The sequence below is a fragment of the Cryptomeria japonica genome, chromosome 10 (genome assembly GCF_030272615.1).
Source record: "Cryptomeria japonica chromosome 10, Sugi_1.0, whole genome shotgun sequence".
Lineage (NCBI taxonomy): Eukaryota > Viridiplantae > Streptophyta > Pinopsida > Cupressales > Cupressaceae > Cryptomeria > Cryptomeria japonica.
In genome coordinates this window covers 35,681,692-35,698,070 of record NC_081414.1, presented here as the reverse complement: position 1 = coordinate 35,698,070, position 16,379 = coordinate 35,681,692, and the positions used below count along the sequence as shown (strand labels likewise).

The 16,379-nt window shown below is 36.3% G+C and overlaps 1 protein-coding gene across 1 annotated transcript in view; it reads left to right on the top strand.

Annotated features, from left to right (window-relative positions):
* Positions 1–14,671, top strand: part of LOC131038216 (uncharacterized) — a 50,249-nt gene extending 35,578 nt beyond the window's left edge. Inside the window, exons 5-6 of the mRNA XM_057970570.2 lie at positions 13,358–13,616; positions 13,773–14,671. Coding sequence (XP_057826553.2) covers positions 13,358–13,616; positions 13,773–13,886 — 373 coding nt within the window. The 3' untranslated portion in view covers positions 13,887–14,671. The remainder of the gene's footprint in view (positions 1–13,357; positions 13,617–13,772) is intronic.
* The last annotated feature ends 1,708 nt before the right edge of the window (positions 14,672–16,379 follow it).

Below are 16,379 nucleotides of genomic sequence, written 5' to 3'. Positions count from 1 at the left end.
CAGATGTGACATTGGAATAAATATTTATGTTTTATTTTACATTGGAATAAATATTTAATGTGAGTATTACATTGGAAATATATTTGTTATTGAGAAAGCTTAGTACCAAATACTTGATTTGGGGTCATGGTTTATGTTATACCACTTAGTGGTTTTTTACAAGCCTTTTTCTATTAAAAACAGCTTAGTACCAAATACTTGATTTGGGGTCATGGTTTATGAAATACCATTTAGTGGTTTTTTTACAAGTCTTTTTCTTTTAAAAACAAACATGTGAGTGGTTGTTGAGGTTGGCTTGTGTAACCTTTGGTGTGTTGGCTAAGGTTGGATCGAGCATATCTTGTAGGTTGTATATATGAGTAGAAGAAGCATGGATCGGGATGTGTGGCTACATGGTTTTTATTTGCTTGTTCTTATGGAGGAATGCAACTAGGGCACTTGATGTTTCAAATGCCTTGCATGGGGACTTTGCAAGTGTATTATTAGCTTATCTCTTTGAGATAATACATTGAATTGTGTGGGTGCTTTTAGAAGTTGGGTTTTTTTCCTTGAGAGGGCTTTCCCAAGGCACATTTGGTGTTTTTTGATGGTATGCTTTGTTTCTTTTTTGCATCATTGATTTTGAATATTTGTCTTGCATATTTTCTCTCATGAGGGATATGTGGAAATAGTATATTATTGCTGCAAATTTTCTTTCATTTGGTATTAAATTATGATTTTCAAGTTGTAGGTGGAGACATCTTCCTGGTTGTTAATACTTAGTGTGAGTAGAATCTTATGCATAGTTGGATCCATGATTCTGCAAGAAAAAATTGAAGGCATTTTCAACGTTTTAGGTGTGTTTATAGATTTGAAGTGCTGCGGATTCAGGTTTTTATGGTGATTTGGCAATTGAATTTTTTATCAGGGCTCATTTTATAAGTTTTTTGAAAGTGAAGTTCAACAAATGACCTTTTAGACAAAAATAGATTTCACTATTGAATCTAGAAAGCCCAAAAATCTTTCGATTTATAAAAAACTATATATTTTGGAGTAGAAATTTTTTCGACCATTCTTTAGAGGGGTGGAGGAATCTTCAATCTATATAGTTGTATACATCTATACACTTTGTTGGTCATTTTAAGTTCTACGGTATAGTTGGTAGAGAATAATCCTTGGGCATATTCATCCTCTGCAATGTTTACACCATCATCATGCAGTTTGTAGAAATAAAAAAATATATGGTATAAGGGTTGAACTGGTGGTGACGTCAACAGGTGCAAAGAGGGGAAGGGTAGAAGCTTGGATTCTATGGTGGACCGGTTGTTGGAGCTAGAGGGTTAAGCCTTTGGTTATGTATGGTGGCCAACCCTTGACCATGTGGGTTGAGTCCCCAGGGGATTGATCTTGGTCCACTTGTTGTTACTAAGCCACTCGGGAGCTGTCGTTACTCCACTTGTTAGCCACTCAGTATCAGGCTGCTATCACCACTAGTGGCACTACCAAGCACAACTGGCCTTGCATTCCCTTTGTCCCATCACCAGCAATGATGTTGCCCACTCTTAAACCACCAACCATTGGGATAGTGACAACTTGGTTTTAAAGGCTTAATATAGCATATTTTTTTAAGAAGTATAACTTTCACCCACAATATTTGATTTTCGACTCCTTACAGTTTATAGGAAGTTCTCTCCACGTAGCGTACAATGGTATCAATGGTTTTTTCATATTTTGTTATCATTGGGCATTGACAATCGATGATGGACATTACTTCATCACTACCTAAAAGAGATAATAAACAAGAGGATCCCTGTTCCTTGAACTCCGAACTTTTGGATCAATGATACAATTGATCGTGCCATGGACTTTGCGTTACTAAGGATAGAGTAACAAAAATCAGTAAAATGAGAAAATGGAATCCTTGATTCTGTCCCCTGCTTTGAGAACTATGATAAAATTGCTTTGCTCTAACTTTGCAGGAAATGGAAGCTAACTCTTATGTAATATTAATTAAGAGGTTTTTATATGCCTTGATGGTTAACATCATCTGTTGTTTGATTCCTAACAAGGAGTTTTGTATGCAGAAGTCATGACAGAGGAACGTTGGAAGTTGAAGTAACAGTTCAAAGGGTATCACTCACCTTATGAATAAATTGTAGATACAAACTTAGGTCATGTGGACTTAGAAGATTTCTTGAAGAGGATGAAGAATGAGCAAAATAGAACACCATTTGCACAACTTTATTCAAGTCCAGATTGGTGGAAGTAGCTACTTTCCAAGTACCTCTGCAATCCCCATAACTAGTGTTGGCTTGTGCAAAATACAATAAGCCTAAAAGGAGGCTGGCCATTTGACTCTTAGGAGAAGTAGCTCTTGATATTAGAGCTGAAGTGATTGAAAAGGTCTTTGGCATGCTTGTGTTTGGGGAGTATGTGAATGTAGACTTGCAGAAAGGAATACTATGAGAAAAGTAAGTCTGCTCCTGATTACATCAGAGAAAGGAGAGCTTAGTCTTATATGACTTCCTATTTGGTCTATTTAGCAGCTGCTCAAGCCACTTTCCCGCTCTTTGAGAGAGTCACAAGATTATACAAGTATTACCCTCAATCAACATTAGATTGAAGCCAAAAGGGCTAATGTTTGGTTAGTGATGTATTCACTTTCGTTATCGTAAGACAATTGGAGAATGACTTTGCTAAGAGGTTTTCCATGAATGCTAATGCAGAATTGAAGAAATGGAGATACTACTATATTTAATTCAAATTCTTTTCATACAGCAGAGTTGCTGGATGTCACAAGCCCCTGTACAAGCTTCTCAGATACCCAATTGATGAATTGATACTCCTAGAAGTTTTTAAATAGATGGGAGAGGTTCACAAAATTGTGGTAACCAAGTACAAGTCTTTTCTTTCCCTATTGAGATTGGTGCCTACTCATGCCCAGACATGAAAAGTGCCAAAACAACAGAGCTTGAGATGGCTCCTTTGACCACGCACTTATATGGAGAAACAAGAAGTGAGATTTGATCCCATTGGGAAAATCAGCCCAATCATAGGGGCTTTCTTCAAACATGAACAAATAGTTGAGGACCACTGGACAAACTACATTGATGAGTATGAAGGGAGAGTTAGAGATTTTTGTAGAATGTATCTAACATTGAAAAATCTTTGTAGTATAGTTAGGATCCCCAAAGGACTAAAGGAGGATGGGAAAAGGTTGCATTCCTCTCACAATACAAGAGGTGATTACAAAATGCTCGTCTATAATGTAGATTGCTCTATAACAGAAGATGTGACATGGAGAATAGAGGAAACCAAGTTGTAATGGGGACTAAGGAATGGGTCAACTCCCCATTTGCCTTGTTAGACTTACTTGAGCCCAAGGAGCAGTCTCAACAGATGGTAGGGGAGCCTTCCAAAATAGTAGTTTCCTTTAAATCACAAGAACCATTAGGGACTGCAGCTGCAAAGTCTAAGGGCGAGAATGGAGAGTCTTCTAAGATTGGGAAATCATCTAAGCCCATTGCCCCAAGCAAGGTGAGCCTTCTAAGGCTAAAGAATCAACAAAGACAACCATTGCCAAAGGAAAAGGAAAAAACATCCCAATAGAAGCCAAAACATATGGAAGAGAGAGAGTTGAGAGGAAATTAGATCTCCCAAGTTTTGATGAAAAGGAAGAAGAGCAAGAGATTCTTTTCTAGACGAAGAAGAGAACAAAAACTAAACAAGTGGTTCTGCCTTTGCAAAAGGAGACATCATCTTCCACCCTGCAACATGAATCACCTCTTCTCTCTCCATCACCACAAAAGAATCCTTCCTCTCCTTCCTAAAAGACATCATTTCCACCTCCTAAGATTCCTAGTCGCCCACCTGCATCTTCGGTCACATCCTTCTCCACCAAAGTGGTCTGGCATCCCTTCTTTTGCAGAAGGGGCTCAAGAAAAAGTAATTGTTCAGAACAGGAGGAGGAGAACATTGGAGAAGATGTTGAGAAAATACAAGGGAAGGAGGAAGATGTTGAGAGGGATAATGAAAAGAAAATGGATCAAGAAAAAGGTGAAAAATCAAACGTAGAAAGACTTGAACAAGAGGAAGAACAGGAAAAGGAATAACAAGAAGAATTGCATAAAGAAGATGATGCCAGATGCTAGAGAAACAAAGTGAGCAAGACAGTTAAGGGATCCATAACCACCATTCTTACCATTGTGACTCTAAGACTTCCAGTATGGTTAAACCAAGTGGTGCAAAAACGCCAACCATAGGAAGAAGACTTAGTAGTTTTGGTTGAGGCTATTAAAACCCCAAGAAGCAAAAGGAAGAGAACTAGAAGAGTAGCCACAATGACTATTAACTCACAAGAGCATAGAATTGCTCAAATAGCAATCCCATTGGTAGATATGCCTGAAGTAGAAATGCCCCCTCAAGACTACCAAATTCAAAATGTAGATTTGGGAGTGCAGACAAGAGAAAGCGAAAAGCAATCTTTGCAACAAGTTGTAGCCACCATCGTCAAATGTACGCAAAAGCATGAAACCACTAAGAAAGTGCTGAAAGCACAAATCACACAACTCAAAACATATGTGAGCCATCTAGTTGGTCCAGTTGACTCAACTACTCCATTAAGTCTATAGGGAACTTTGAACAAAGAAAGTCAACCTCAAGATGGATTCCTTGCTGCTGCCACCGAATGGAGAGAAGTCCTATAGACCCTAGGAGACCAAGTTATCAAGAAGGCAATAAAGGTCATCACTCCATAAGTGATAGGGTCAGCTTGGCACAACAAATGCAAATGTGAGTTGATGAGAGCATAATGATGTGGGAAGACTATGTCCCGTTCCACAAAGAGTGAAGTCCACTAGTTTAGAGGAGCTACTCAAAGCAACAGTAGTTGACATTGAAACCTAGGACCAGCCAAAGGAATGGTTGAAAGCCACCAAGCTCGCCATCAAAGCTTTGAAGAAATGTAGAGACAAATTAAGAAAGAACCAAAGCTTTGCAAATCAAGTAACTATCTAAAATTGAGGAATTCACTGGAAGCATCTCCTACATTTTTTGGGAAACATCTGTGTTGGTGAGAGCACCACAACCTCCACCAACCTGTCACAAAGGAGTTTGTTGATACAATGATGTGTCAAAAGTTCGAGTTGCAAGCAATGTAGGGAGAATTGGTAGGTTTCAAAGAGCCACATAATAAATTGGAAAAGTCTTACTACTCTCAAGGCATCAAGATAAAATACATTAAGAATCCTAACTTGGATGACTTACATGAGACAACGAATGCTTTTGTGGAGACACTTCTAGAAGATTAGGCGAAGTAGACAAGTGTCACACACTCCTTCAAATATGGTTGTTAGTAAACTCCCTGTTGTTGTTGTTGATGGACATGGTAATGGGTATTTGACAATTATTTTGTTCTCGGACATGGCAGCCACCTAACTGAAGTTAGTGTGTTCCCAAGTGGAGTCTCCTAGACGCTGATTTTGAGATATTAGGCATTCTTTTACTTTTTTGTAATAAGCCATGTGTCCTTTAGAAGGACCCATTTGTGGGCTTTTGTAGAAGTTAAGTTGTTGATTTGATTAGATTTAGGTAGTGGTGGATGTTAGTTTGCTTTAGTTGACTCAGCTGGTTGCCCAAATTGTGGCATTCAGATCCACAAATCATGGATTATGAAAATCTATATATTTTGTGCTTAGCGTCTGAGTTAGGGGTTAGAACAAGTTCATTTGTATTGCATTGAACAATTGCTCTGCAATATTCAGCATGGAAATCTACCAAGTATTGTACTTTAGGAAATTTTGATTAATGAAATGAACATCTGTTGTGGTGGAAATGACTTTTCTGATTGTTTGGTATTGATATGCTTCAAATCTGCTTGTTTGGAAGTGGATAATCTGGTTGGATCAACATTTGAATGTGCTTGCATAAGATTTTGTCTCAGTCTAGTGCATGTGTATGGCATTCTGATTTGATGAAATCTGAAAAATATTTATTCTTTACTCCCTTTGATGATTGCATTAACATCATGTTTAGTTGTGTAAGTTATTGGTTAATGTGATGTTCATGTTGGTTATTCTTTTGATTCAATCTAACCATCCAAAATAGTGTTGGTGTGTGTTTTATGACACACCGAACACATAATAAAGATGCCCAAAAGACACTATCCTCTATTGAATAAAATCACCATGTATGCTAAGATTGCAAAGAAGATCATATGGCGATTCCAATGTTTTTACTGCGAACTAGCGACTTTAATATTGGATATAACTCGTTTGGTGATGTATGCTGGTAATCCAAGGGGGACTTACAAATTTCATTCACAATGAAAAACACTTTATTTTTGGGATTTTTGATTTTGGATCTCAGAAAAAGGAAAAAAAGGAAAAGGATTCAAGAATTCTATACCATTCCTAGGAATTTAACAGACAATAATGATTGGGTGAAACTAAACCAGACTTTGGTTTGCCAACTTAAACAACTAAACAAAGTGGGTGCAATCTTCAAAGGTTGTGCTTAGAATTTTCATACCATGAATAGTACCATCAAAATGAACAATACTTATCCAAAGGTAGAAGTTAAACATCCACAAAATATGCGTAGGCTAACTTTGCATAATGAACAAAAATCATCTGTTCATCAAAAGTATGAGCAATGATTTCACCAACCAACACTATCAAATCTTGCATTCATTTAATAACTTCTATAAAGCAAATTCTATTCTATGTTGAAGAAAATATGAAACCATGCAACTACAAGATAACATAGAGATTCAAAGCAATGCAAATGGAGTTTATTATCTTAATAGTCTTAAGCAACAATTTCACCAATCTCTCCCATACAAATGAGAGAAGAGGGGTTTATATAGTCTTAAAATGAACAAAAGGCCCAGATCAAACAAAGATCAATGATCAACGACTGAGATCAAAACACAAATTCCTTGAATAGGGTTTACAATAGTTATCCAACAAGAGCAAATAAAAGAAAGACACATGTCACAGGGAGCTTTCTTCTAGAAGAATGCATCCTTATTCCTTTTTTGTGGCAGCATATTCGATGAACCTGGACACAAGAGGATGATTAACCTCTTCCATTGTAACATGTGGCAGCATGTTTATCTTGAATTCGATCACGTCCAAGTCATCAACATAGGTGGCAAAAGCATTCTCCCAATCCAATTCTTGTTTCTGAAAGGCATCCTTGATGGAAAAGAAGGTGGATGCCTTAGTCAAAGTTTGCTTAAGGATTGGTCCTGTGAAAGTGAAGAAATTCTCTTGAGCTTTGACCTTCAAATTTTCCATGTTCATTTCATTTTCTCGAATTACTTTCTTTCCAAGCACATCGGTGGCCTCAAGGAATCTTATTTTGAATTTCTTTAATCAGCTTTTCAATTTTGACACCATCAACTTTTACCTTTTCTAAAACTTCATTTCTTGCTATCAATGCCCAATACAATGTGTTGAAGTCATAGATATCTCCAACTGCAATTACTTGTCCATCTATTAATTCTTGTTTGGGAATTCCTTTCAACACTTTCAAGCATGGATTACTTTATCTTGAATATTTTGAAGATCCTCCCACATTTTTGCTGTGTCTTGAATTCTAGATAGTAATGAAGAAGTTTGCTCATATGCTAATATCAATTCTTCCACGAACATGACAACTTCATTATCGATGTACCATCCATTCAAAAGTTTCTTTAGATGTCATCTTCATTTCTTCAAAGTATCCAATTGTTTCTTGTGGAAGAGCTAAGAGCAGAGGGAATCGCTGCATTTCCTTGAGCAATAGGATTGATCAAGTGTTGGAGATAACATCTCAGCTTCTCAACCTATCTTTGATTCCTCTTTCTTTTCTACTTCTCTCTTCAATCTTTCCTTTATTGTTTTTGAAGTCAACATGACCAAGGTTGGTGTCTCCAACCCTCTTCCACTTTGAAGTGATTTTAGATTCTGGCTGTGCTCCCTTGCTAGCGAACTTCATTTGAACTTTCCTTGAAAGTCCTCCTTGAATGGTCATCTACTACTTGAAAATCATGAAAATTTTCTAAGTTAAAAACCATAAGGGGGTTGGATATTAATTTTCAAAGGATAATTCTTAAGACTTAGTAAAATTTTGGAAATTGAAGCATTTGCCCCTTAAAGCACAAAAAAAAGCAAGATGATTTGAAGTGAAAGTTGTCCTGCAAGTCTGGAATAAATTCCTTCAGAAATCACTCCAACTTTGACCTCAATCGTGGAAATTAGCTTTGAAATTCTCTTGGAAGATGTCTTGGAAATTTGCAACTTTTAACATTTTCAACACAGCCAAATTTTCTACAGTTTTGAACCTTTTCAACACTAAGGCAATTTTCCAAATTCTTCTCTCTTTCTCTTTGATTTATCTTTTCTTTTTTTGCATTAATCATCCTATTATTTTCCTTGGGCAAATTTCTTTCTTGTGTTTGGCTTTGCTTTATAGTTTATTCACTTGGTCATCAGCACTTAGGCGAGTTCTTTTTCTTGCTTTATTCACCTTAACTTCTCCCTTGGGTGAACTCTTTTAATTTCATCTTTTAAAACATAAAAAAAATCAAACTTCTTCTTTGTCTACCAAGGGCAGACTTCATGATAGCGCAAGGAATTTTTCCCCTTGCCTAGGGCGGACTTCAGCATGGAGCAAGGAAATTTGCCATGTCTTGAGGGCGGACTTGGTGTTGGCTTGGAAATTTCGCCACCATTTCTAGGTGGACTTCATCATGATTGAGGATTTTTTTTTGCTTGCCAAAGCTCCTAGCCAAACATTTTCCTTCTCACCTTGGGTAAACTTAAGCTTTGACAAGGATTTTGTTTTTCAAATTTTTCAAGGCAAATTTCATCTCGACTTAGGAACTCTTCTAATCTCTCATCTTGGCTTTAGAAATTTTCCTCATCACTTTATACTTAGCCAAAATTCTGACTTTTCCCTTTTCAAAGTGCTAACACTTAACCATTTTTTCTTCAATCTTGTTGAGGTGTTGACAAAGAATCTTCCCTACATTTTCTCTTCTTGGGCGAACTTCATGATGGTTTTCACACTTAGTCAAACTTTTCACTTATCCACCTAGGGCAGACTTGGCCTTTGGTTAGGATTATTTTTTCTCATGCCTTGGCGGACTTTAGCATATTTCAAGACATTTTCTCAACTGATGGGCGGACTTCGACATGTCTTGAGACATTTTCCCACCTTGAGATGGCGGAATTTTGCTTGGTCGAGGATTTTTGATCTTTGCTAGAGCGGACTTCATCATGCTTCAAGGCATTTTCTACAAGGCTAGAGCGGACTTCACCATGCTTCAAGACATTTTCTACAAGGTTAGAGCGGACTTCACCATGCTTCAAGACATTTTCTACAAGGTTAGAGCGGACTTCACCATGCTTCAAGACATTTTCTCATCTTGAGATCTGTAGTTCATATTGTTCTAAGATTTTTCTCTTTGCCATGAACACTAATTAGAACTTCTTGCTCATCACCGTGTTTATTTTTTAACTTTTTGGATCAATGCCTTGTCTGGAGAATTTTCTTGATTTTTTCACTGTGAAGATATGAACTTTTCATTTTGAAAACAAAAACCTAATTGTTATGACCTGAATGACCTAATCCCAGGTCAATTTTCCATAAAGCTAAAAAAAGCAAAAAGCAAAAAGCAAAAAAGTAGGCTAAAAAGCTGCTTCCCCAATTGGTCCTGAAGTGCCAAAAATGAAAAAGAAAAAAGAAAAAAAGCAAAATTCCACAAAAATAGGAAGTTGTCAAAATTGGCCCTAAGCAGTTGTGTTTTTCGTCCTTTGGCTTGCCTTAGCACTTCTGTGATGTTAAAATGCCCATTTCATCATGATTGGTTCAATTGACTTGAGGTCTTAGAAAAACTCATTTAAAACCCCTAACTCTAGACTTGTGAAGATTGGCGGCTCAAAACACTACCCTAAAAAGCGAAAAAAGGGGGGTCCCCATTTGCAATGGGGCGAAGTGTGAAAACATCACAACAAGTTGATAAGTGAATTTTGTGCTATCATTGTCCACTTAATTTGAAAAATTTAGTTCAAACTTCTCGTTACCTTTCTTATTTTGATATTAATTTAAATCATCTATTAGAATAGATTTATTTTCAAAGAAGCATCTTACTTTCTAGATCCGCTTTGTGAACGTGTGTGTATTTAAATTCTTATTCATCAAACTTGCATATTGATGTGTTTAAGGAGATAAAAAGAGCTTAAAGATTATTAATTTTCTGTTTATACCTGCAATTACCAACAAAGGTCCTCGTGAACATCTCTATGGGCCACTAAGTTGCCCCAAGTTCCAACACGGTCAAGACCTGGCTTAAAAGGAACCTCACAGCAAGTTTCTTGCTTTTCAAGAGGAGTGATCAATCTTTGTTTCACTTAGAGTTGGCTGTGTTAACACCACCGTCAACACAAGCTGAGTACCCAAGTGTGAGGAATTTATTTGCATACTATGTGGCATCCCTGTTGCACAAGCTAGTTCCCCTTGTGTAATCTCTTATCAACCTAACTTAGTTGCACACTTTGTGGCACTCTTTAGCACTAATTCTTGCCCCTTGTTTAATCTCTTATCAATTTAAGTACCCGAAGGTGATTTTAGATGTATTTGTTGATATTCTTGGTGTCTTACACAATATATTGCACCTTATCAAGTTTTCCTATGTCCAATAGAAGATCAAGGAAATAGGCAACACAAGGAGTCCAAAAAAGTTTTGGGTGCCTCTCCTCAAGTAGTCATCCTGCTACCGCATATGTTATTGCATTAACTATCACAACTTGGATTACATTTGCTATATTGACCTTTAGCCTCCTCCATTATTAGATTCAATTTTTCTGCATTCTTGATTTTGTTTGAGGTGTCAGTGGGCCTCAAAAGCACCATCTCCACATTTGAAGCCACTAGAAAGTTGAGTATATGAGTTCTTCTATTTGTCCACACATTTGATAATATGGTGTGTCCATGCTTCATTTGCTCTTCCACAATATTTCTGCCATTGCCCATTGCTTCTTGGAGCAATTACCTTCATATGTCATGTGCAGTAGGCACCTTGTACCATTTCCTTGCAATGGACAAGGCCACAACCAAAATCTCCCAATATGAGCTTCTTGCCATGTTTTAAAGAAGGTTGCTGTAGTACCAAAAGTGTTTGCTTCCTTATGCTTGTCCTTGTTCCAACCTATACCTTGAAGCGAAATCTAGGAGCTCAATGAAAGTGGATGTCCTGCAAATCCTTGGACTACTAATGGAGTCCACAATTTTTATGTTATCTAATCTGATTCTTGTGCCATGATAGGATTCATTGTTGCTGCAATTGTCCTCATCCTCTCCATTATTTTTTGGTTTGTCAATGTGAAGGCTGCAGAATGAATGATTTTCCTGTTGGTCTTGGTATGCCATGCTTCTAAGCAACATCTTTTCTATGAATGCATTGACTTCCACTCGTTGATGACATTGTGTGCAAAGTGCAAGACCTGGCATTGGAAAAAAAAGGAAAACAAATTTAATTGCTGTAAACTCTAGCATTGAATTTAAAATAAAATAATATTTGAGAATCGTGATTTGAAAATTTGAAAACCCAAATTTTAAATGCGTACATCCTATATTGATTTGAATGAATGTGAAACATGCAAGGGAAGAATTTAGAAATGTAAAAGAAATCTGGAAAAAGCTTGGGATATTAAAAAAAAAAAGCAATATATGGAACTTAGAAAATTGATTGGGTAGGGTTTTTGAAGGCAAAAGAGAACTTTTTCCACTTTTTCCATTTTTGGCGGGATCTTTTTCTCTGTGCCATGTTGGCAAGTCCAAGTCACTGATTAGATGACTCGATGAATACTCGTGCTGAGTCTGTGGCTCAGACTGATGCAGATTGGGCCAGAAGTAAGTTCATTGGGCCATGAGTAAGTTCATTTTTTTTTTCAATTTTGAATTCAACTAGTGAGAGGTGGTTTTTTAAACTCTTAACGGAGCAATTGGTACGGGTACATGGAACAACTAGTACGAGTGCCTTGCAATATGTAGGAATGACAAGATGGATATATCAGGTCAGAGAAAAGAACTAGCAGAAGCTCTATACCTTGGGCCTGATGCTCAAGTATGGAGCATGCATGAGAAGTTGGATGATTCCAATAATTTACCCTCTAAAGGATTGTTTTTATTCTCCAAGCAATGAACAAACTAATATCAAATTGAAATATGATATTATTATAGTCTATCCAAATGGAGATATGTTTTCAGTCTTCATCTAACTACGTAACAGGAAGCTGCAGCAGATTGAGATTAGATGTTCCAAATGCTTATGCTAATGTACATGAATTTGCAAAATTTAGTCAGTATTGGAACATACCACAGATAATTTTTTTAAAAGTTGGAAAACAAACTCATTAATTCCTGGAATTCTCGTCGTAGTCTTCAAAATTGTATCAGATTAGCCTTGCATTCATTTATAAAATAAGCTCATAAAGTTTCTGATCAATAGAATTAATCATAGCTTAGGTTCTTAGCCTGTCATGGGCTAAGACCAAAGCTTTCTATTTACCATTAAGGTAGGAAACAAGCATATGGTGCATATTATTTCCCTGGTACAGCTGGAAAAGAACTGGCCAAGATTAACGAGTATTCTGAAGCAAGAATTGAGGATTTCCTTGATTCGTTGCTCAAAACAACAAGATATAGCCGATGAGGATTGTAATACTGACTTTCATTAAGTTTCTGATCATTATAATTGTTCACCTATTGATGCTAGACTCTTCTGTTATTGTATATTAATACCTTATTTGAAATTATTTATAAAGTCAAAATGATATCAGAACTGAAAATGTGAAAGTTGAAAACATGATGATGATGTCTGGTGGCCTATTGCAATCTTCAGTGGTCTCTTCCCCTACGCAGCTTGTTATTGAGAAAGCTTAATCCTGGTCAAAGATAAAATCAGGGTTTTAACCTGTTAAAATATCTGATATAAAAGTTGGCATACATGATTAGCTTTCATAAATAGAATGATAATGGCTGGTTGCCACATTTTCCAGATAGTGTTTCATGGGTCGTTTGTTTTTTTGAGATTAATTCAATGGTTGAATAAAAATTTCATCAAGCAAAAAGATTTCAATTATATATATTATAAACAAAAGTAGTATCCGATGTAAAGACTAGATATACTTAATACATTTTATTATTGCTGAATGTTCGTTCCTCCAACAAAAATGCTTATTCATAAGGATCCCCATAAATCTTTTTTTGTTGCAATTGAAACTAGAAACTGGCAAAAGGCACGTGCTGTTAAGGAATAAAGGTGCTCTTAAATTGAGAGTGTTTTAATGAATATGAAAAGTATGCTTAGAAGTTCATTTGGGTTTTGCAGAAATTATGTTGTCCAGTATATTTTGGAATTTGGAATCCCATGGGCAACTGCGAAGGTCATTACTCAACTTAAAGGTCATTATGCAGTGCTTTCAATGCAAAAGTTCAGCAGTAATGTCGTGGAGAAGTGTCTGAAGGAAGGTAAAGAAGAGCTCCGTGCAGCTATTATTCAGGAGCTGTTAAGTAGTTCCCAACTTGGGGAACTTTTACAGGATGCTTACGGCAATTATGTTGTCCAGTCAGCTTTGGGAGCTTCAAAGGTGTGCTCTCCCTTGACATTCATTTTCCCTCTTTCTTTTGTCCTTTACAAACCAATGAGGGAGAAAAAACTACGTAATGAAGCATTCTTGATCTTGTCACTAGGTTAGATGGTCAGATTGTAATTTAAGAAGTTGCTTTCATCTTTTGTTGTACAGAACCAGGTGGCAGTTCATGCTGCATTGGTCGAAGCAATTCGGCCACACTTACCAACTTTGCGGAGCTGCCCATATGGAAAGCGAATTCTTTCCCGTACAAATTTGAAGAAATAATATTTATAAGTATGTAGTGCTTACGTTTTTGGAAGATCTTTTGATTATTACAATGGAGAAAAGATGGCCATGCCGTCAAATTGTTGTTTTAGAGGAAATAACTATTTTTCAAAGAGTATAGTTATTTGTTATTTCTACCATCATTTGTATGGCATGTAAAAATGAAGCATTTAGCTATGTAACATTGCAATAAAGACTATTGTGAGCTTGAGGTTTAGATCAAAAAGGAGAAGCAGGTACCCAGCTCACTGCTGTATAACATATTGGCATTGAAGATTTTTCCTAGGGGCAAATACAATTTTTCTCTGTAGCAGTGCCCCTATCAAGTACGAAGGAATTTTTTGAAAGGTTTTGGATGCAAGTTATGCAGAGGAACAGATGGTTCTTGACAAAGCTATTTTGTACTTCTGGGGGTTTTTCCCCATGTGGGATATGAAGCATTGGCTACATGACCGTAGGTATTAGAATATTAGATACCACAAACATGTTACTTATTTTGGTACATAGCTGCTGGTATGCTGGAAAAAGTGGCAATTCCAGTCCAAAATTAATCTAATAGGAGAAGATTCCACTGAAGCTCTAGAGGTTCTCCAAAAAAATTGGTCTGCAACCAGGCTTTGTAGAAACTGTTATTGGTTGGCTGTGGAAATAAATAGACTTTTCCAAATTTATACCTAGTAATTTCCTGGATATGGCATTTCTGGGACTTGTACTATTGTACCTAAAAAATTATATCTTGAAAATTCAAATATATCCAAATATATCCACTTGCATATTTTGGTCAATTCTTTTTTTGTTTCAGACTTACTGGATCCCTATATTTCAATAGTTTGTTGCTAGACTTTATGCATCTTTTTTATTTTTACATTGATATGAAAGAGCAGAAAGACTTGAGAGCTGTATTGTTGAGCTGCGTTGTTCACATAATCTGGTCGCTTTAACTTAAAATGCAATTTTCTTAATTCATTTAGAGTATTAAACCTTATGATGATAGAACATTTACTCAACCGTTATGAAACTCGTACAATAATCATCAGCAGAATCCCATTTACAAAGAATTGAAGGTAGTTTCAACTTTCACCATTGTAACAAGAATTGGCCGTGCTCCATACTCTGTTAAAATTGTCAGATATTCTAGTGATTACCCTATAAACTTTGACTGCTATAGGGAGGAGAAATGTTTCTTACTGCAATAGAAAAAATGCTGAAAAAGACAAATTAACTAACATGTTCTATTTCACCAGTCAACCTCTAATAGTACCACGGTAAAGCCAATACATGGATAGAGCTTATTCTGCTCTCTTTCCTTCTGTGGGTGTAACCAAAATCAATCACCAGCTGAAGAGGTGTGGAGTGTCTGATTATTATTCTGTTCACTGCTTGTATTTGCCCATGGATTGCGTCCGTTTAAAAAATGCCAATACTAACCTCTCTTACTGCAGATCATATCTGATGTATGGCGTTGCTCAACTTTTCAATTCAATACTAAGCTGTTAGAAGATCTACTTATTTTGTTTAAACACGGTGGCTCTGAATTTTAATCATTGTCCGCAGGCTGATAGGTTGCACTCTGATAGGTCAAGTTTTCTTACAGGTTTCTGTTGAAATATGCCAGCAATCATATGGTTCTGTGCCGAACAGAAATTTCATGCGGACTTTTTGAATAATTAATAGTAGTCCAGCAAATGTAGTGGAACTTTAACTTGTTATATTAAAATTTCCGAACTAATTTAGTCATTTCTTGATAGGGAATATTAATTTTGACAGTAGGTGCAGAAAAAAATGCATGCTTTAAGATCTGTAATAACTACAAGAATTGACTTAAGAGAACATGACTTCCCATCCAAAGGCTATTACATGCTTGTGCTCGTCTCTTATCATTGCCCAAGGTTCGAAAGTTGATATATCAAGAATTGACTTAAGAGAACATGACTTCCCATCCAAGATCTCTTAGGTATTTTTAAATATAATTAGTTCATACACCTCCAAATAGTGGAAACTACAATTAAATTGGTGGTACGAGTTTTTTGTGTGTTATATATATATATATATATATATATATATATATATATATATATATATATATATATATATATATATATATATATATATATATATATATATATATATATATATATTAGTTTAGATTTGTGCATCTAGGGATTAATGTGTTTCGCTTAGGGTTGATCTTGAACCACTTGGTAGTGACTTGTAAAGAATTGAGTTTGCTAAGATAGTGAGCAAATTAGAGGTGTGAGTTTTTGTGGTGAATTGATTTTGCACATCATCCTCCACATTTTGTTATTGAATGAAGAGCTAAGTACACTTATTCTTTGGATTTAATAATAAAACACGCACGCATGCACGCACAGACAGACGGACGGACGGGCATTAATTCCTTACAGCCCTATTTATTGGTTTGTGCATTATTGTATGACATTGCCTTTGGTCAACCTACACACCCTTGGATTTCAAATTATGTTTCATTTTCAA